The following is a 22,782-nucleotide window of genomic DNA, read 5'->3' on the forward strand; positions in this document are numbered from 1 at the left end:
ATTTCTAAAATCAGAAGGTTGCACATGCACATCATGGCTTGTAACAGTAAGTGAGGCTAGTTCAAAGTGAGGATACTCAAATGAGCAAAGAATAATCCTGTACAGTACTCATTTCCGAAGAAGCAGCCAAAGGCTAGCAAAGTTAGGACAGTTAGAAGAGTTAGGTTAGGACATACAAAAGAAAATCTTTACTCGGCGTGTAGTTAGCCTGTGGAACTCCTTGCGACAGGATGTGGTGATAGCATCTGGCCTAGTTGCCTTTAAAAGGGGATTGGACAAATTTCTGTAGGAAAATCCATCACAGGTTACACGCCATGATGTGTAATGTGGCATACCACCACTGTGAGAAAAAAATGTACATGTATGCTTGTTGGCCCCCTCTCTTGAGACTGAACACTAATGAAAACTAGCTCATTAGCCACCCTAGAAAGGACCAGTAAAATAAATGTCCTTGTGCACTGTCTGAATGGAAGACTATATGGAAACTGTAATAAATATGGTGCTCTGAGCTGTTTGGAGGAATATCAAGAAATAATGGTTGAGCTCCCAAGAGGTGCACACAAGGCCTGGGACCTTGACCAGTGGCATGTGCCCCCTCCCAAATTGCAGGGCTCTGCCCCCTTCCCGCCCACTACACCATATCACAAACTCCTTATGAAACTGCATACAAGCCTGCACTGATGTTCTGGGCTATTGTCTTAGAAATACTTTTGGACATGAAACTAGTTACATTGTTCTTTGGAACCAGATCAGTAATAATGAGAACAGCAATGACGATGATATTCTTTGTACTGCTAGGTGCTTTGTAAAATAAACAGCCTGGTCCACAGGCTTACAATCTAATTAATTGGCTGCAATTGATGCATGAATCAATCAATCAGTCAGTCATATAAAGGAAGCCAGGTTGCAAGCACACACCTTCCAATGAATAAGTTTTCAACTACAGTTAAATCATTTGGCTTCTTCATCACTCAATTAGTTATCCATGTATTGCTCCTTCCCTTCAGCCCTGTTCAGTGCATTTAGTGGGAAACAGAAGCAACAGGTAGAGATTTCTATAATGTTATGAGCTGGAGGCAAGTGAGGAATGGCGAATGGCTATCACAGCACATTACTGTCATACAAAAATAGTACCTTTTGAAAACATGTCTAGGAAGCACTAATAGCTACAGGCCAGAATTGAATAGTCGCATCAGGACATAACTGTGGAGTTCATAGTGAAATGAAAAAAGGTGGGACTTTAAATAAATACTTAATGCATGTGCTAAATTGGTGCTATGAAATGAAAGGAAAATGGTGTGAGTGTAGAACTTATATGATTTGATCAGCAGCCATAAGATTGCAAAGGTACTTTGGATTTAGCACATGTAAGTGATCCAGATATGTTAAATGAAGTAGTACATTCCGTTCTCATTAAAGTTCTTGGCTACAGCACTGATTTTTTTCACAATGCCCAGGTGGCTAACTGGACTTCACCAATGCTAATGCCTCCTTTTGGCACGCTGTCTGTAACAACGTGTCTTGATGTCAGTCAAAATGCATAATTTTTTTTAAGTACTATATTTTGGCAACAACTCAAAAGATACAAATAAAAAATATTTCACGCTGTAACATCAACCTTTCAATCCAGCGCAAATAATGTTACACCCAGGTTGCAGTTTTAGCCCATCTATGCGTATCTTACATAACTGTTGCCTGTTATCAAACTGCTTTTTGAGCATCTTGGGACTATAAAGGAATAAAGGAATGAACTGACATTGTTTTCTGTACCTTGACAGCTAGTGTGTTAATAGAGGCAAAGAAACTGCAGTGTGAGCTAAGAAGCCTCCAAATCAAATCAAATCTCAGCCATGAACTCACTAGATGAATTTAAACCATTTTTAGATGAATTTAAACAAACCATCAGCCCTCACCTTTCCCAAATTGCTATCTGGGGATAACAACACTTACAGGGTTACTGTAAGCAGTATTCAGTAATATATGTGAAGTGCTTTGAACATTCTAGAGCACTACATAAAAGTTTTGGTCCTTAAAATCATTTGTAATATAAAATGTTCATGAACAGAGATAATTTTTCTTGCTTTCGCAGTGTAATGAAATAGAGCAAGACGTTCAGTGTTCAGACATACTTGTTTATAGTCTTTAAAATCAAGTTGTATTTGTTTTATGCACAAAATAATCATCCAGGAAATTACAGTCAAAAATTTCAACCATAGAGCCAATACAGAGGCCAACAATTCCTCAGTATTGTATCAAGGGCTCTTTTTCTAGCTTAATTATCGTTTGTGGGCTACCCAGGGCTGGCCTTTCCATGAAGTGAGCTGAAATGATTGCATGTAGCAACACAGTTGGAAGAGGGAAATGGGTGAGCCCGCAGCTGGTCTGTCCAGTCTAGCCTGACGCTCCATTGGGAGCAAGTTAAGAGGATAGGGATGTGGACGAATTGACATTACCACTCTTCCCTATCTATTCACCATGCACACAGACCCATCAAACAAAAGAGGAAGTGTGGGACATGCTTCACCTTCTATTTACCTGATATGTTTTAAAGGGACCATGCAAAGAAAAAGCAACATGAGAAGTTGGGGCTGACTTATTACCTTCTTTGCAGTTTGAGGGGGAGGCACATGTGGGGACATAAGTGGGGGCTCTGGGTCAGGCAGTGAATCTCCTTGGGCTACCCCTGAGTGCACCTATGTCTATGTCATGAACATTTATTTGGATGCAACTTTCCAGTACATGTACACTGTAGTCACATTCAGATGATCTGCCAAAGGAGGTGCGTGAATGACACATGGCCGGCTCCATCCTCAACCTTCCCCCCTCCCCTTGCATATAAGACTTAATTCCTTTGTATATCAAACCACTTTGCCATTGTATCTGAATAGGCAAATGGTGGTTTGAGTGATCCTTGTAAACCAGGAGAATAAACCATGTAAATACAATACTTTATATCCTGGTTTGTAGAGATCACTCAAGCGAGTTTGCTGGTTTAGACAATGGCAAACTGTGGTTTCATTCAATTAGGAAGGAATTAAGTTGCACTTGCAAGAGGAGGAGAAAACATTTATGTGACTCATTCATGATCTTCCGAACTATGCTTTGTGAATATGGCCTGTGATGGTATACATTCAGTCTTGTACCTCCAGTTTTTTCACATGGGAATAATGCCTTTTTAGAAAATATCCTTTATTTTTTGAATTCAAAGCTGGGATTTTCTGTATTCTAAATAGCCATGGAACCAGTTATGCTGACAACAGATTCTACTATGGAAATCATGATTATCTTAATATATATTTTATTTTAAATGAAACAGCAAAATGCATGTGTGCGTTCTTCATATTTGTGTATGTGTATTTTGGACTCAGGTACGCATACAAGTAAAAAAGGTCAAATGGAAATTAGACCCCAAAGGCAGACAGTCCACAAGCTCTGTTAGTTGGTACATCTGCACTAAAGCCAATAAGTTCCAGATTTAGGTGGTGACTAGAGAATTAATGAATTTAAAAGATGTTAATATCCATCTTTGGGCATTGAAAAATCTAAGGCACCAGACTTATTTGGGGGAACTGTGGTGTGTGTGTGTGTGTGTGTGTGTGTGTGTGTGTGTGTGTGTGTGTGTGTGTTTTCTCATCAATTCTGTGGCAAAAAATAAAGATAGCATGAGTTAATTGCTTTCTATTTCCTTTAAACTATACTGTGAAACAGCACGTGGCACTGTTTCTCAGTTTAACAATGTGAGTTTCTTGTATTGCTGTCGCTCCTTTCAAGTGCAGGAAATCTATGTCCCATTCTCAGAAAGAAAGAATGTATGTCTCTTGGGAATTCATAACTGTGAACGGTGTTAAATCTTTCTTTCAAAAATGGAAAGAGTTGTTAAGCTCAGATTGTCAGCAAGAGCTTGTGTGGTTCTTGGTATTTGTGAAATTTCCATTCACACCATTTCACCTCACCCGGAATATCAGGCTTACGTTAACACCAGGAAGTAAATAGGTGGAAAAAAAATCATTTTGTATCGTATCAAGAGCAATTTGCTTTGCCAGTAATTAGCTCTGCTTCCTTTTTTGTTGTTGTTGCAGTTGCATATATTTTGAAATAGAGCTTCCCCCCCAATCATTGGTTCCTGTTCATTTTGTGTCGTCATATTCTTTCCACAGAAAGTGTCCTAAAGGTCAGGATTAGGGACATAATAGGAAGAAAGGGAAAACTGTGAAAGTCATACAGCTCTTTCTAGCCACTCAGTCAGGCCAGTGAGGTCAGCCACAGTGGTGTTAAATAGAAGTGTCTGGTGATAGATCAGGGTGCCATATATGTATCTCAAGCAGTACTGGTGTTGTGAATGAGCACTCATGCCTATAAAGCCAGAACCTGAGTCAGCGTTCAGCCACTTTATCTGGAATGGCTGAAAGAGGGTTAATGACCCGAAAGAGGGTTAACTATTAATGACCTTGAATGAGAGGACGCTCCAGGTGGGTCCTTGGAGCTCTGTAAGAGGAAGGGCCAAAGTGTAAAAGGGGATAAGGTGACACCCACCTTCTGCTTGATTGGCGCGGTTGGGTGACTCATTCCTGCTTTTGTGTGTGAAAGTGAGGGAAGTGAGGCTGGCCATTTCCTGGAAGACATACAAATATAGGATTTGATATGAGAGAGGCCAGAATGAAAACTAAGAAAGAGAGTTAGCCATGAACCAAGATGCCTCTGGGGCCAAAGGCTGCAAGCCAGGAATGCTGGCTTCATTGCTGTTAGGAGTGTGCTACCTAAGTCCATCCTGATGCTCCAATCAGTGTATTTGTTCTCTGCCCCATTGCTCCCACCACCTGTCTCCTGCATTGGCTTACCTGCGCTTCCACTGGTAGCTTGCTGTAGCAGGAGGCCTCCAACACCACTTCCGGTGGCAGCGGAATGGCTAATGGTGGTACACACAGTATGCCACCATAATAAAATAGCTTCAAATATAGACAAGTGTGTTCCTCTTAGTGTTACTGAATAAAATTTGCACTCACCTATTAATCAACTAAAGTTTTCACTGATCATGCTGATTCAAACCAGGAGTCCTGATCATTATGGGAATCAAAATTCAGTGTTTATTAGACATTCACTAATACTCGGTCCAAAAAGTAAGCAGTTGCTATAGAGCAGAGAGGAGACAAGGGGAGGAGAAGGGAACTTCTTTCTCCTCCCCTTGGGGGCATGAAAGGGGGCATATAATAGTGTGGTGTATACATGCTGTACATGGAGTGGTTTAGGGAGTTTATCTTTTGTGTGAGTATGAAAATAAATAATACTTTAACGTCAGGCTGCTTCATGCTGCGTTTATGAAATAACACAGTCACCATTGATTCATAGATATGTTTTCATTTTAATTACACATCTGATGTCGTATTATGTCATACATGGCGTAATCTTAGAATATTCTAGAAGGAGTCATTTCCTATCATTTCCTAATTCCTCAGCAACTGATGAAACAAGAAATTCTGTAATATTGCTGCCATCACTCAATAACAAGCAGAATGTAGAGACATAGTTGTTATTTCTGGAATTTGCCCTTTTCTGCCTTTTGGAGCTTTTCAGTCGATTAATTAAAGCTTACCATGGGAGATGTGGTGGGGCAGATGTGTTTTCCTTTTGTGCAAAACAAAATCTTATGTGTCCCTCAAACTTAGGAATGACCTTTTATTTTTATAAAATGCCATGCTGAGAACTAGCTGTACTTCATTCTGGCTTCTATAAAATAAGCAATCGTAATGAAACCAAGATCCTGAGCCAGAATTAATCCATGTCATTTGAGCAACTTCAGAAGGATTTGCCAGAGGTAAAATTGCCCCATTTACTCTACGGCAGGCATTAAATTTTAGTGTTTGCATCAGGCTGTAATAAATCTGGAGAGCACTTTGGGTCTCCCACAATAGCTTGTGAAGGGAGCTATTCTGGATACCGTGCTGGGCTCAAACATGGCCCTGGGTTTGTGGAACTTGGTGTGCTTTCCAACTGGTGTCGAGCAAGGAGGTCATGAACAACAAAACAAGTAGGATGAAATCATGAGCTACATTTGTAAACGAGGGAGCAAGCTTCTTGGCAGTGTGTCAGCCGTGAGAGAGTCCTGAGAGCACATCCCACTCTCTTCTGCTCGAGTCACTCATCTGTGTTTATATGAGTAACGGAGCAGCTGGGGGGAAGGGATTTGTAAGCGCTGAGCAAATACTCCAAGTGCTCATTCTGTGTAAGACTGACATGCACACTGAGTCGAGACTTCCAGGGATGTGGTGTACGCGTGGTCACATGCTGTAGCATTCATGAGTAGAGAGATAAATCAAGCAGATGTTCGTCGACTGGAATGGGTAATAATTTTTTACTTTTTAAGTTCTTCCCTCTCTCTCTCTCTCTCTCTCTCTCTCTCTCTCTCTCTCTCTCTCTCTCTCTCTCTGTGTGCTATCCTCTGATGACAACCTCAGAGTTGCTTTCTGCAACACTTAACAGCACTGCTGAAGCATGAAACATTTTGGGGGGTAGGGGGAAGAGGCAGATAGGACTTTTGCTTTTAAACAGAGGGGTGGTGGGTTTGTTTTGTTTTCATTCTTCAGTTGAACCACTGCCAGTAGGAAACAGTTATTTCAGAGCATCAGTATCAAATTATAGCAACCTTGCATCTGAGAGCTAATTAAAATGTAAAATGTCCTGAAACCACTTGTGTGACAAATGTAAGATTAGAAACAATTAGAAGCCACTCAAGAGGTTTGTGGTGTTTAGATTCCTGGCGTTATTATAATCGTCCCTAGAAGTAATGAAAACAATGGTTACTTTTAAAAAAGAGAGGTGGGAGAGGGATTTACAGCATAGTATCTCCACTATAATCACAAATTAATTATTGTTTATCATTTTTGATGTCTTCTTAGTCTGGCAGCCTTGATTTAAAAAATGATCTTAATTTGAAAGCATACATAAGTCACTTTTCAGTCTTTAAAAAAAAATACCTACGTCATTCTTTTCCCCATTGGTTTCTCACAATTGGCATTGAGTACAGTATTAAAGAAAAATGACATCCAAGTCTGAGCTTCTCTTATATGACCCATATACACACCAGTTTTCAAAACAGAACTAAAAATGACTAGATTTTCTGCTGTGCTGTGTCTGAGCTCTGTTCAAAAACAGTTGAAGTGTTGCATTGAAACCCTGATCCGATCTTTTCATCCTGCCTGACACATTGAACTGTACCGCCTGGAAGGGCGAATCATTCTTTTATTTCTTGTGCTATATCTGGAAATACTAGTTGCTTTTGCAACTTAGAAAATCTTTGATGCAAATAAACATTGCCTAATCAAATACCTTATATGCTGAGGAAATTGCCGGAAGAGGGATTTATACAAAACAAAATACATATCTGTATAAAGATGTTCACCAATGTGCTGTTTTGTGCTTTGTGTCTTGCAGGAGAGCAATTTGTGCTTTCTCAATAGTCTTTTGGGTCCTTGTTAGATGTAAACAGCGGTAGATTAGCTGGGGGGGATATAATCTATAAATATGTGACCTAGAAACAGCACAACTACTGGGTTTAGCAACCTTATGTATTATAGGGGAGATGTGTGGATTTCATCTAGTTGTTTATAGGAGATTGCTTCAACAGTAAATTCTTTTGTAAGAAATCATGCTGAAATTGTTGCCTGTTTGTTTTCAGCGCCAAATCTTAAAGGCAGACCACGCAAAAAGAAGCCATGCCCACAGAGAAGAGACTCATTCAATGGCATTAAAGATTCCAATAATAATTGTGAAACCAGAACTGTTGCCAAGGTAAGCCACTTAGTAATTTTCAGCAAATGTCATTTCAGATAGAGTTCTGTTTTTCTTTTCACATATAGCTTTTCAAAGGAGGAGTTTTACGGGTTTTTTGTATGGAAATAAATACATAATTGCAGATTTAAGGGCCCCCCCATTCCATGAATATTAGACTGCCTTGATGCCTCATTAACCTCATCAGTTGATCAGTCAGTATAAGCATGTTGGCAGAGGGGTCTTGATTTAAAACTTCAGATTACATCTAGTACAGTTGTTCTCAAACTGGTGGGTCGCGACCCACCAGGTAGTGTAAAGGTTCCCCTGGGGGGAAGGGGAGAGGTAGGGAAGCGATACCCAGGATTGCGTCCATTTGGGGAGTGCTTGTCACTTTCTTTTAGAAGGCAGGGCTGCAGCAGGCTGCAGGAGGTGTGGGGAGCCCTGCGCAGCCCCGCACAGCGCTCCCCAAAGCTTGGAACTTTCACTGAAAGCGGGTGCAAAGCGCCTCCTGCAAAACAGAAGTGCTTTGCACCCACTTTCAGTGAAAGTTCCAAGCCTTGGGGAGCGCTGTGTGGGGCTGCGCAGGGCTCCCCGCACCTCCTGCAGCCTGCTGCAGCCCTGCCTTCGCAAAGTAAGTGACAAGCACCCCCCTCAGCAGCTCAATCCTGGGGCTCGTGTTGCTACCCTAGCCCCTCCCCCACAAAAACTTACTGAGGGAGTAAAGCTCCCTCAAAGTTTGAGTACCACTGATCTAGTATGAACAGGCAGCCATAGTTCCACACAATATATGCTCAGGAAAACCTAAATAAATCACTCAAAGTCTTTCTTGCCTATCTTCCAAATATAATCTGAATATGACCATATATGCCCAGGACCAGCATCAGAGGTTGGCCAGGTCAGACACTGGCTGAGGGTTCATGGTTCTATGAAGAATCACCTGGCCATCCCCTGAATCTCCCCCAAGTACAGCAGGCAGCAATGACATGAGGTGCTCCATGTGAACTGCCTTATAAGTAATGAATTCCAACAAGCATAGATAAACAAGCATAAACAGAAACAGAAACATAAACAGAAACATAACATAAACATATGGTCTGATCCCAAAGGATCTCCTCTATGGAGAACTCGTGCAAGGAAAGCGCCCTACAGGTAGACCACAGCTGCGATACAAGGACATCTGCAAGAGGGATCTGAAGGCCTTAGGAGTGGACCTCAACAAGAGGGAAACCCTGGCCTCTGAGCGGCCCGCTTGGAGGCAGGCTGTGCAACATGGCCTTTCCCAGTTTGAAGAGACACTTGGCCAACAGACTGAGGCAAAGAGGCAAAGAAGGAAGGCCCATAGCCAGGGAGACAGACCAGGGACAGACTGCACTTGCTCCCAGTGTGGAAGGGATTGTCACTCCCGAATTGGCCTTTTCAGCCACATTAGATGCTGTTCCAGAACCACCTTTCAGAGCGCGATACCATAGTCTTTCGAGACTGAAGGTTGCCAACAGTATACATAAATAACTTCAGAGCTAGAGATATCCCAGAAGCTTATAATGAGATTGTCAGGCTTATTAAATGTGGTTGATGCACACATATTGATCACCTGATGACTGCAACATAAACTGGTGACTTGTATCTATGAATGAATCATCACAAATTTCACATATATAATTTTTATATAGTCTCAAAGGAAATGTTTTCTTTGGAGGCAGAGCACATATTATGGCTATTCACACATTAGGTTATGTGCACACGCAGTCTGTGAACAACATACGCAGATTGTTGATCGGTACACAAGTATACTATTTTTCACTTTTTATATTCAGTGCACCTACAGCAGTAAACACAATCTGTATTCTATTTTTAGTAGTTCAGTCCATGGTTTACTTTTAAAATAAACTCAAAAACATCTGCATGTGTACCGATACCTGAAAACATGTACATCGCATCATAGGAATAGCCATATTATAATGATCATGCAGAAACTGTGGAAAACAGTGTCCATGTGATGACTTGTCTTCTGCCACTGTGGCTGCAATGTGTAGCAGTAGCAATCATGCAGTTCTGATGATTGGTGAAGGACATTTCCATGTGAGCAGCATCTTCTACCTTCTGGAAGTCCAAATCCTGCTGTTTCTGCATGATCATTGTAACAAACACAGTTCACACAATGCTAGTCATCAAGTGGTGTACGTGAATGTGTACGCCAGCCCTAACAGCCCAATCAACCTAAATCCCTGTGCAGTGATGTAGCAGTGCAGGCGCAGGCTATGCTGCATCCTATGGGGGATTTATGGCTGCTGGAGGTCTCCTCAAGGTAAGGAAACACTTGTCCCGTCGTCGCCCCCCGCAGTAAGCCCCAGCAGCCATAATGTGTGAACTCAGGCCTGCGCCAGCATTATCTCTGATGCAAGTCTGTGCTGATCTGTTTAGGTGGATCAGGCCTGGGAAGGGGCCTGAGATTCAGTGTGTGCCGCCACCCAATCCTGGACCTGAATCACTCTACCCAGCTCCATCTCCCTCTTGTTCTGCCCTCCTCTGCCCCATTTATAGTGCCTTTGCGGCAGCCAGCACTAGCGAAACACACATTCCACTGGCATTGCCTTTAATTAATATGGATTCAGCCATAAATGTCCTATATATGTTCACTGAGCAGTGATTCTGCACATCCCCTATACATTTCAATTTGGGATGGGCAGACATCCTTCACAAGTGCCACTGAAACAAGTTGATTCCGCCTGGCAGCTTGGTAAACATGAAGCTAAGAGCATCAACCTATTCATGTTTAATTTATTACTTAGATTTTTCAGGGTTGCTTTCAATAACATTGAATCTCTGTTGCTTATATACCTTTCAGGCAGTTATCTGTATGTTATTTTTTTAAAGCGGTTTACTCATCCATTGTTACTTTCAGGAAGGGTTTTTATTTGTCTTGTCTAAACTGTAGGACCTAGGGTTGCCAACTTTGCTTTCTGGCAAAGCATCTGTACTTTAAGAAGCTGCTAGATTTGCAGAAATTAAGTTGATAAAAGTTTTTCCATCACAGTTTCTCTGCCCTAGGTGGAAAAAAAATAACTTGCTGTTTTGTCATTCAGCTGTTTAAAAGCATAGGAGTTCTGCCAAAAAATGTTGGCAACTCTTGATGATACAGTTTGGAAAAGACAAATGAGAACCTGACTGGGTCAGAAAACCCTGCCAGGAAAAGTTCCATGTCATATGCTTTGACTAGGAAGATTTCCCATTGTTGCTGATATCTCTTTGGGAACACAGAAAATTCTAAGTAGTGTCTTTGGTTTAGCATTGGGGTTTTTTGGGTTGGTAGTGGTGTTATTCACACTGAATTCCTTGAGAGGATTTGAGGCTTAAAGAGGTAAATAGCTATATTCTTTTCACTTTTACAATGCTATACTAGTTCATATTTTTAAAACTTTTACTATGGTACATTACCTATAATGGTGTCCTCCCCTATATTTTGCTCATCTTAATGTATTGGCACAATGGGATGGCAGAAACAATACTCTAAAGTTAAAATAGTCAAGTTTAGTCATTAATTTTGCATTGCTCAGTTTTATGAGGTCTGCCGTGTGCCTATTAATTGCCTGTAATATGATCTGCTAGTATCATGTTGTATAGAGATGTTGGTTTAAAAACCTGATTTTTGATGTTTGAAGGTTTTGCAAAGTCTATAAAATGCTATAAGGCTTTCTCAGGTTTCCATTGCTGATGGATGCTCAGAGAGCCTGCTGTGCAGATGCTCTACTTTCCTTGAATTCTTCAAACTATTCAGAACAAAGTTTACCATGTGTCATCCACAACTTGCCCTTCACTCACTGAACATAAAAGCTTCAGCATCTTTTAACCAAAGATTCATGTGCATGCCAGAGACCTCTTTATAAAATGTGTTGTTTTGATGGTACTAGAAATATATCCTTCGGTGTTTGCTCTGCCCATTCCTCTTTTCATCTATATTGGTACTGAAGGTTCAGAGGTTGGCCTGGCAAGGGGGCCTTCTGATGGGCAGGGACCAAACTGCTGGGTGATGCACAATGCCAGCCCTGCTTCCACTTATTCTTCCTTGTCAGCTATGATCTTCTGGAGGGGCCTTGCTCTATGTGACACCATCTCACCAGACATGAAGTTGGCTACATCTTGGAACAAGGTCTTTAGTGGTGGTAATGGCATGTTTGTAGACCTTCTCCCATCCTATAGTCTGTCATGCTCATTCTCTTCAACATTTTAGGAATGTGAGAAAGTCTTTCGTTTGTTTGCTTCAAGAGGCTTGTTGAGCCATGAGGGGAAAATATTTTATAGTGCTGGTTTTATTGTGTATTATGTATTTGTACTGGTTTTATTGCTGTTTCATTGCTTTTTATTTACTATGTTGTCACCTGCCTCCAATAAACTCAATAAGAGAAAGGAAGAATAGAATGAATAAATGCATAAAGAAATCACATCATTTATTAGCCTATTGGCTAAGATATTGAAAATGTTGCTTATACCTCTGAATGAATAGTGAATCTGTGTCAGGTTCTCAATCCGTCATCATGTGACAGTCAACCTCATTGCCTTGGTTCATTCCATTCAGGCAGAAGCGATACTGAAAGTCTATGGAAGAGGAGGTGCAGCGAGCCTCCAGTGTTAAGTAGACCTGTTGTGAGAGTGCCTGAGACAGTATGGAAAGTGCGCCCCCAGTAGAGCCTGTAGTGTAACCTGGGCCCTCCATCAGAATGCAGACATGGTCTTCTCATACAGGACCTCATTCATGCTGGAGACTATCTACTTTAGAGAAAAGAGGGTCTCATGTTATTTCAGCACAGCCTCCAGCTGAATGTATAAACCAGGGCCTTGTGTTCTAATCTAGAGGAATTCATTTTATCCTAATCCTGAAGGCACAACCAGAAATTAAGCATCTTCAAGCACAGGGAAAATGCATATTAATGGTGCAAATGACTTTGCAACCGGTTTGTGAGTAAAGTATCATTACATATTTTCCTCATTACTGTGGGATGATACAATGTCATAAATTATCTATATTTACCTGCACGGAACTGATAGCTATTACTTGAAGCATCAGCTCTATAATTCTTCCAACAGATAACGTTTGGTAACATTGTTGATAGACCTACAGGAAGTTCAGACCTTTGATTGATGACACCTTAAAAACAAAACAATGATACAAAACAAACAAACAAAAAGGCCCACCAACTTTCAGCAATCCAGTGGATGAAATGAGGAGGAAGTGAAAGCAGAAGACTCAAAATCCTTGGACACTTCATGAGGTCCTGATGGAATTCTGGCAGTCCATCCTGCATAGGCCTTGCTCATATGCTAAATGTTATACAGTAGAACCTCTTTAAGTTGACCACCCAAGGGACTGGAGGAATTGGTCAACATAGGGAGGTGGTCAACATATGGAAAAAAGGCATTTAAATATTATCATGTTTAGCTCCCAGGACAACAAATGCAAGGCCAAGTTATTATTTAGATTGGATTTTTAAAAAGTTTTATTGCAAATATCAATGAGAATTGATCCTCTTGTGATGCTTACTAGTTATATCATCTATATCTATATCAAGAGACAGAGAATAAACAACTCATAATCAGTGTTTTAAAAAAACCCTAAAAATTCATAAGCTTGAAAAAAATTGTAAGCTAAAAAAAATACTTGGTTTCATAGCAGACAGGGAGACCAATACTATCCCTTGCCAGCCCATAGCATGTAGCATGTTACATAGCCCCAACAGCTAAAAACAAACAAACACTTTTTCCTTAGGCTGCCTGGCCTCCACTGGGTCTCCTCAGATTCACTAAATGCCAGAAGGTGTTTGATATGGTCCCTCACTAAAAGCTGTTGAGAAAACTCCACAGTCAGGGAATAAGTCCTCTCATGGATTGGGAACTGGTTGAGGACCAGGAAACAGAGAGTGGGTGTCAATGGACAATTGACAAAAAATGTGGAGAGAGGTGGAAAGTGGAGTGCCTCAAGGATCTGCCCTGGGATTGGTGCTTTTCAACATCTTCATTAATGACCTGGAAAGAGGGATAAGCAGGGAGGTGGACAAGTTTGTGGATGACACTAAGCTTTTCTGAGTGGTGAAGACCAGAAGGGATTGTGAAGTGCTCCAGAAGGATCTCTCCAAACTGGGAGAATAGGCAGCAAAATAGCAGTTGTGTTTCAATATAAGTGTAAAGTAATGCACTGGTGATGGAAACCAAAGTGAAAGGACAGTGGCTTCACTATGCACAAGCAACCTCATGTGTCCCTCACAACTTGGTACATGTCCAGGTACAACCAGCAGCCGGCGCAGTTCTGTCAGCTATGTGCAGTGTGCCCACCTATAAAAACCCTTTTGCACACGCACTAGCAGGCATAGGGGAGAGATTGTCGCATGGCTTCTTGCTTTTCCAAGATGGTACAAACCAGACAAAACACAGGCCCACAGTATCGCGTTCAGTGGGCAACTTATGGAGAGTAAATTAATACTCTGTGCAGTGGTCAAAGTGGTCAAGATACAACTTACGGAGGTGGTCAATATAGAGAGGTTGGTCTCCCATAGTGTATATGCAGCATCTGACCATACTGTGAAAATTAGGTCAACTTAAGGAGGTGGTCATTATAGAGAGGTGGTCAACTTTGGAGGTTCTACTGTATTTGAAGCTGTCATTGAGTGAAAAGCTTTTTAAGTGGTCAGGACTCCAGTTCATTCAGCTTGTTTACCTTTATCTGTGAGCAAATAATTGTGTGGACTTTATTACCTAGCATACAAAGGCATGTTGTTTGGTTTTAATAGCTCTGAATAAATTCCAGCTGGGGCAGCTTTTTAAGTAACTGAATTACAGTGCTGTATTTTATTATCCCAAAGCTCAAGTGTAGTGCTTGAGGATCCCAGACACTTAAAAAGCAAATTTGTTGCTTTTATTGATGAGCTTTGCTCTCCCCATGACGTCTTTGGGCAATGCCTTCAGGAATACAATATGGAACATATCAGGTTTGGGAAAATCTTTTTTGTAAGGGTAAGGTATCTATTTTTATCTCTCAGAGAGAAGAGCTAGGTAACTTATTCACCACCAAGGGCTGTGAGAGGGACTGTTGCAAATTTCCATATTTAACTGTATTTATTTATGTTAGAATTAAATATATATAATATCCCATTTCATTAGATGGTTCATAAACAGTAAGGGATAAAACAAGTATTTGCTTATATTTTTCATAAAATCTGGCAGGTGCCTGTCTAGAAGAACAGGTCACCCCTTCTACAGTATTCTTATTCCAAGATTTTTCTCCTCAGGTCTGTAAAAGTTGGGCAAATTTGTAAGTTATAAGGAATACCTTGTCCTGAGTCGGACCAGTGGCTGGTCTAGCCCAGTACTGGCTATTCTGACTGACAGCAGCAGTCCAGGGTCTCTTTATTAACCCTAATACCAAGATCCTTTTAACTAGAGATGCCAGGGCCTTATCAAACAGATACCTCACTGTTGGACTATAGCAAATCTCTTCTTACATTCAGAGTAAGCCCAATTATATTCTCTTGGAACTAATTGGTCTTGGTCTCAATAGGCTGTCTTTCCAAGGAAGTGCACTTAGGCTGCAATCCCATGCATACTTAGTTGGGAGTAAGCCCCATGGGAACATAGTAGGACTTTCTTATGAGTAAATAGGGATAGGTTTGTGCTCCCGGAATTGCAGCCTTACTGAACTTGTGCCATCCCAGATTTTTGTAACTGTCCAGCAATTCAAAAGGCTGGACTGTTCATGGACCATTAGGGCAAGGTGGTAACATAAGTGTCATTTCATGGAGAAGAAATGTTGTGTGAATTCACTGCTCAGCTAGCTTATTCTGAAATTAAACTAATTCCAGAGGAGAATGAGGTCTGCTTTGGCAACCATTAGCAAGATCTATTGAGCTGCCTGCTCTGTAGAGAATGTGGCCAAGAAGGGGCCTTCTTAATTTCCATGCTCGGTGCCTTTGTCCATCTCCTTATGCCTTCTGGTTACCACAAAACCCAAATAGCCCGAACCATGCAAATCCCTATTGATCTGATTCCAAGAAGATTGTATTAGAAATCTGGGATACATTCTGATCATTGGTGTAAATTGTCAGCAAGCTGTATTAGTGCATGTGTGCAGAACATTTACTAACGTAATCCAAACCAGAACCAATTGCTTTCCCCCTCCCCCCTTCTGGCTCCCCAAGTCCAAGTTATTCATTGGTCACAGTGGCAGTTCCCTATTGTCTTTCCCACGGTGGTGAATTTCTGCAAATAAGGCTTGCCCCCAGAAATACTAGAAATAAAATGAGCGCCATGGGTTTTTAGTTAAAATAAAGAAATCATCAGATCCAAAAAAAGATGCAGACTGATTTTATGTGTGTTTACTCAGAAGTAAGTCCAACTGAACTCGTTAGGAGTTTCTGCTACACAAGTGTGCAGTAGGCTACGATATTCCATTAGCCATTTCATGTTCTTGGAGACATTGGCATCACTGCTATTAAGGGGGCATAATTTTATTTTCATATTTTCTGTTTCAATGATTCCTTCATCCATCACACAGAATAACCCCCTTTGACATTAATCTGCTTTCATATAAATTTCTTTAATATGATTGACCTGGTATATTCAAGCTATCATGTATGTTTTTATTGAACTTCCTAGAAAACAAGGCTATGCATAGTCAGGATATTGTTTGCATAGCAAGAATATTTTAAAAAGAAAAAGTATTCCCAGAGCAAGGAACATTGTTCCAAAGTTCTTTTGGCAGGAAGGACAGAAAATAAAGTATAGATGTCAAAACACATTGTTATTTTGTCTGGCATCAAAAACAGTTCAATGGAATATAAACTTCAAATGGAAAACACTTAACAGGTAACAATATGAGCAATCCCCTGCCCTTAAAGTGTCTGTTGTGGAAGGTGGGGTTGTTAAATAAAGAGATAAGATACAGTCCAGTGGAAGGACATTTGTGTGTGGTGGATGACATCATTGACCTTTTTAAAAAAAATTCCTAATAACCTTCTAACCACTAGAACAATATTTCTAGAACCACTAGAACAATATTTTTCCTAATGCCAATGGGACGTGTGCTGCATCCTGCAGTTGGGTGGCACTCACAGAGGCCTCCTCAAAGTAAGGAAATGTTTGTTCCCTTACCTCAGAGCTGCATTGCCCTTATGTTGGAGCTTTAAGTAAGGGTTAGAATCGCGCCCTTAGTTAAAGGGATGCAGGATTGTCTCCTCCCCACCCCAGCATGCTTTCTTCCAAAAATACATTGTCTTTTCAACTCTACTCCAGTGGCACAGCCAAAAGAGGGAAGCGTCTCCCATACCTGAGAGAGATTCCTTTACTGCCATAATCTGCTACTTTAGGTGTTGCTGCTACTGATGGGTGGGGTGGGGTGGGGTGAGGGTGAAGAGAATATATGAGGGCTACTGTCCTTTACAGAGCAAATCACACCTGGCATAGCCAGCACAGTAAACAGAGGAACAACCCCCCTAGCATCCCCCAACCCATCCTAATCATGTTTGACTTGCTAGCCATAGTAAGGGCTGATCAACTCCGATCATCGTGTGTTGGTGTACATAGGAGCACAAAGGGGCTGATACTTTATAGAGAGACTCTTTAGCCTCATACAAAGTGCAAGAATTCTCATGCATCTGGCAACACTTGTCACTTGTTGTCATGAAAAACATAATTCTGATACTCACTATATCATCCATGGGGAAGATCCCGCATAAATCCAAGGTGTTGTGCAAGAAATTTTCACTGAGTGGGGGGGGAATGTAGACTGAGCCTTGCCTCTACCTTACCCTAGGAGGCTAGTGAAAAAGATACAACATTAAGACTTGTGATACTATACACACTTTCCTGGTGGTAAGCCCCAGTGGTAAGTCTCATACAATGGGACTGACTTCTGAGTTGACCTGCATAGGATTGCATTGTTATTCTCTTGGACCTGAATAACTATGAAGATTCACTTACCTTCCATAGTAATCTCCAGTTTGTTTTGCTATTGGTGCTCACCATGACCACTCAGTGGAATTATTTTTTTTATTTCAATGAGGTAGGGAACATGCTCCAGAGTGGTGATTGCTTCCTGCCAAATTGTCAAGCTTAGTGATATATGGCGGGGGGGGGGGGTGGTGGAAGAATCCAATTCTTTGCCATAATCTTATTTTATGGTTTTGAAGGGGAAAATGGCATCATTCTGTTTAAAAAATGAAGACCCAAAAGCAAAACAGGGCCATATAGATTTTTCCATTTTGCTTCCCATCCTGCAGCTTAGCCTTTTATGAATAGCCATTGCTAAATCACTGTGGCTCTGAAATGTGTGCATGCACATTCTCTGTCTCAGCACAGAAATGAAATGGTTTGCCTTTACTCTGAGATTAAAGGCCAAATTTGATATTTGCAAATAAAGTGGGCGTTGAGGGCAGTTCTACTTTTTATACCAAAAGAAGCATGTGGGGGAGATGAGTGAAACCTGCCCCCCCCCCAACAGACCATGCTGCGCTTGGTTATTTTTAAGCATTTCCCATCAGCTTAACTTCAATTGAGCAAGCAGGGCAGGAAGGAAACTGCTTAAAACTGTTTAAGCGTGTGGTTGCACTGAACACCTAGTCTGCCTTTGAGTGATAGTCCCGGGTAGTTTAGGTCTGTACGCACTAAAAGTTGAACTACTCATGTATATGATACTGGTTCAGTTATTTTTAAATTACTTCTTTTACATGTGCTTACACTGGGTGCTTGCATTCTTCGTTAGACAGCAGAAGCCCTAAGGAGTTTCCCTCACTTTTCAAACCCTTTAGCAACATCTCTCTGCATATTTATTTTTGAGGGGTTTTTTTTGTAATCATGAGGACTAGACATTTCCTCTTAACTGTAAATCTAAAGAAAACAGTATTTTGCAGTATGATTGCAGTCATGCAGATTTTTTTATGCCCATATTGACTTTTGCTACTATACCACCAGTTTCCTGTCCAGTTCTAGCTGCTCATGCCGCACCCCAAGACATTGAAACCAGATACTTTGTTTATAGAAACGCTGCTCCAGTTTTGAGCATATGAAGGAAGTTTTCCAGTTTGGTTTTGCATTTATCAAAGGTCTCTTTTACATAGCAATGATTTTTTAAAAAGTGTGTATCCAAAATAGATCATGTAACCATATCCTCTAGCAAGATTATTTCATTACCAGTAATCACATGAATATTATTGATTGTGTGCTAGGAAAAAACATTGCTGGTGAATTAATTTATTTAAAATTTTTACATTCATGATACATAACGGAACGATGACATTCAATTAGTTTGATTTGTTGGAAGGTTTGTACATAAAAGGATATTACAAGATCATGCAACTTATTATATATCTTTTTTTTAAAAAGTGGCAGAATTAACATGATTCTATTTTATTTCCTTGCCGTTATTTCCTTTATTTCCTTTCCACCTATGTAAAGACATGAACCTATATCATGTCAGGAAGACAGGGTCCATCAGTTGAAATCATATCAGTTTTTTTTTTTTTGGGGGGGGGGGGGGGATGAACTTGCTAGGGAATGTTGATGAAATGGGATCAACTGTCCTCTGATTCAAATGCAGTTGTTGTTTTAATCCTCTATATTCCAGTAAATGTTTGTTGATGTAAATGAGACCAGGGCTATATTTTACTGCAGCAGCCGAGGGAACAGATGTTCCCTTTTGTGTAGCGCCTCTTCATCTGCTGTTGAAAATTAGCAGGGGAGGGCCTGTGTATTGCTGCAGGGACCTTCCAGTATCAAGGGTGGTGTGGGGACTCCTACTGAAATGTTGTCTCCAAATACAGTGCTTTACTTTTTCATAACGTAAACTGGTGAATTTAGGAACATTTTGGGATTGAAATTAAACCTGCCCTCTATCCCAGAGAACCCCATTTTCAGGGGATCTGGAATAACACAAGTTGTGCCCTTTTCCCAACAGTCTTCTTGACTTCAGTCCATGTATGTGGAGCTCAGTGGAAGCCACTGAGAAACCCTAGATGTATACTGCCCCATTTCTTCCATTTCTTGTTCGCAGAAGAGGGTAATGCTGAGGCTAACGGCTGATTCATATACACCTAACAAAATTTCTGACTCTGGGGATGGGTTGGGAATAGAGGTGGGATCTGTTTATTGCACAGCCTGTGGGGGTTTGCAGATTTTGCCCTTACTGCAACTGTGTTCCCAAGTGTATAGCAAAGCAATCATTCATTTATTTCAGATAAAAGTATCTGAAAAATTTTCGGGGACATCACTGAGATGTGCCACTTGTCCCAGTGAACCAAGCTGGGGTAAATGGCAGGTTTTTCTTCTTCTTATCTGTATTCCATGGGGCTATTAAGAATGCAGGTAGGCCCTACTACAGAGTTCTACACCCTTCTTGGAGTGAAGCTTTGATGGAAACCTGAAAACTGACTTATTTATTGGTAGCAAAATGTCTGCCATTCTGACAGGCAGGGTGTGTGGAGTGTATTATGGGCCAAGAGAGCTAGTGCCATTGGCCATACTCTATGTTCAAGCCTACAGTGCACTGTGATATGTCCTTAAGTGCAGCAGTTTGCTTTCTCTGCCCCATAACTGTTCAGTTTTGTGGAAGGAAGTGTAGCTGCACTATAGGGTGTGTGTGTTTTTGTGCATGGCTGTGTGCTAAACCTGCTTCTGGAGAGCCAGCCATTGAGAATCATCCCTGCTCCTATTAGCATAAGCCAATCCTGGATTCTCTTTCCTAGTCTTATTACAGCATGATGAAATTTAAGGATGTAGCGTGATGAATGGTGCATCCACAACAGTGCTCTGGCAAAAAAAGTGAGAGAAACGTAAAGCATTTGGCAATATTGTTACTAAAACACAGAGCAGAGTTTTGATGTTGAATGCAACAGCGGTGCAGTTTGACCTTCTGAGAACTGAGAGAGGACATGATGGGGCAGAAGGCAGCGTCTCTTAAATGGGAACAAAAGATGGATCCGGTAGTTTTCAAGATCTAATCTGGCATCTCCTCTTTTCTTCCAGGTAAAATGTGAGGCTAAGTCACCTTTGTCCAAAACCAAAAATAACAACAGCAACTGCAAAAAGGGCTCAAGTGAGGATAAATCAAAGGTTTCTGTAGGCGAATGCAGAGCGGATGAACAGGCATTCCTTGTGGCACTTTATAAATATATGAAAGAAAGGAAAACGCCAATTGAACGAATACCCTACCTAGGTTTTAAGCAGAGTAAGTAGAATTTTCATTGCATTTTTGTGGATAGTTTAGATCAGTTTGACTTCTGGGGATTGACTGACTTCATGGGGTGGGGAACAACATTGTGGGCTGATATAGTGCTCTTTTTCTTTCTCCCTCTTTTTTGCATTATACACTTGTTACAAAATCAATGATCAGGTGCCAAAGAAACTATTTCAGCATGCCCAAGAGCTTGAGCATGCTCAGTGGGCGTCCTGATTTTTTTCTTTTGAAAAGGAGACCCCTCATACCATGAAATAAATTATCTTTGAAAGGCCCCTCTTTTGCCAAAGTGATTTGCCATGTGGCATGGAGAGTGCTATTTGAGAAACACCAGTGTAAAGCCCTCTTAAGGCGCACAAAACAAATGGTTGTTTGAATCCCAGTGAATCAAAACTTAGAATAGGCAAACACAAACACACACACGAACTATATCATTCTTGTCACTGTGTTTATATCCACCTCCACATTTTCCATGTCAGGTCTTTTTAGTGTCTCTTCCTTTGAGATTTACAGCTCTGGGCAGTTGTTGCTGGATGTGTATTGTTTTCAGATACATCAATGGTGTCCAGCGATACACATGTTTAAAAGGTTCCTGTGTTTTCTCTTTGGAAACTGCAGCTAATGTCTTGCTTTAAATTAATAATATGGTGTACTTTTATTGTACCCAGATGTTCCTTGTGAGAGAAGAATTCCACAAATATTAAAGGAAGACATTAAAAGTGGTCAGAAAATAGATGAGGGAGGTCACAGGGTTTAGAGATTGTAATTAACTGAGAATATAAAAATAGACTGGCTCTGTTTAAAAACAGAACACCTTGCTAAGAACTGCTGTGGAATGAATGCTTGTGGGTGTCACCATTTATGAAGCAATAATTAATAGAAAACATGTAGTTGTAATTAAAATCTGCATAAACCTTCTATAACAAAGAAGAATGAACCTCACAAACTATAAAAGGTGTTTTTGTATTTTTTTTAATGTAGTCTATAAGGTATCTAAATTATTCTAAAGGGGGATTCTTATTTGGAAATATTGCACACCCCAACCTATCTCCCCAGATTAAAGCCGTATGTTATTTTTATGCATAATGTCAAACCTGTATGTTTTACATAACAATTTACATACCTAATAGCAATTTTACATACCTAATAGCAATAGCAATTGACACTGATTGCAACAGACCTCTAGCAGCCATTAGAAACTTATATAACTCCAAAATGATTACAATGTTTGCCTGAAAAACTGGCTGCTTGAAATAGAAGTAAAATTAATGTACTATGAACAGCTTTGTTGCATTATGCATTTGATTCCGATTAAATCAAGGCCTGAGCAAAGCTCTTGATAGCTCAGGGAGAGTACAAGGTTCAGCGAGGCTTTTTGTTTAATATGCTTTGTGATGAAGAAAGGATGTTGGTGTTTTTCCCCTGCAAATGTTGATGTTTTGTTTTTTCTTATGTCCCTAATAAAGAAATACAATGAAAAAGCAAAGACAAAGTCTATTGGATCACAATTATCCAGTATAGGGATGAGATCATTCTGTCACATGCAGCTAAAAAAAACTGGGTTATTTGATATTCAGCTGCGTGCCACATGTACCTGGTGCTACAAGTATTTAAGTGCTACTTGCACGTTTCAGCAACATTACTCAAGAGTAACTGAGCTGCGCATATGATGACAGAGATTATTAACAGTGTTTGACAAGATGTAAACACTCCCCTTCTAAATACACTGAGATAGGAGAACCAGTTCAGACACTCTGTTGCTAAATAAGTACGGTGAGATTTCTTTACTCTTCAGTCTAGTT

General features: G+C 40.6%; 1 protein-coding gene across 1 annotated transcript in view; it reads left to right on the forward strand.

Moving 5' to 3' along the window:
- ARID5B (AT-rich interaction domain 5B) overlaps nucleotides 1–22,782 on the forward strand; it is a 230,451-nt gene that overhangs the window by 164,587 nt on the left and 43,082 nt on the right. Inside the window, exons 5-6 of the mRNA XM_066621840.1 lie at nucleotides 7,673–7,785; nucleotides 20,770–20,971. Of these exons, the coding sequence (XP_066477937.1) occupies nucleotides 7,673–7,785; nucleotides 20,770–20,971 (315 nt within the window). The remainder of the gene's footprint in view (nucleotides 1–7,672; nucleotides 7,786–20,769; nucleotides 20,972–22,782) is intronic.

The sequence above is a fragment of the Tiliqua scincoides genome, chromosome 3 (assembly GCF_035046505.1).
Source record: "Tiliqua scincoides isolate rTilSci1 chromosome 3, rTilSci1.hap2, whole genome shotgun sequence".
NCBI classification, from domain to species: Eukaryota; Metazoa; Chordata; class Lepidosauria; order Squamata; family Scincidae; genus Tiliqua; species Tiliqua scincoides.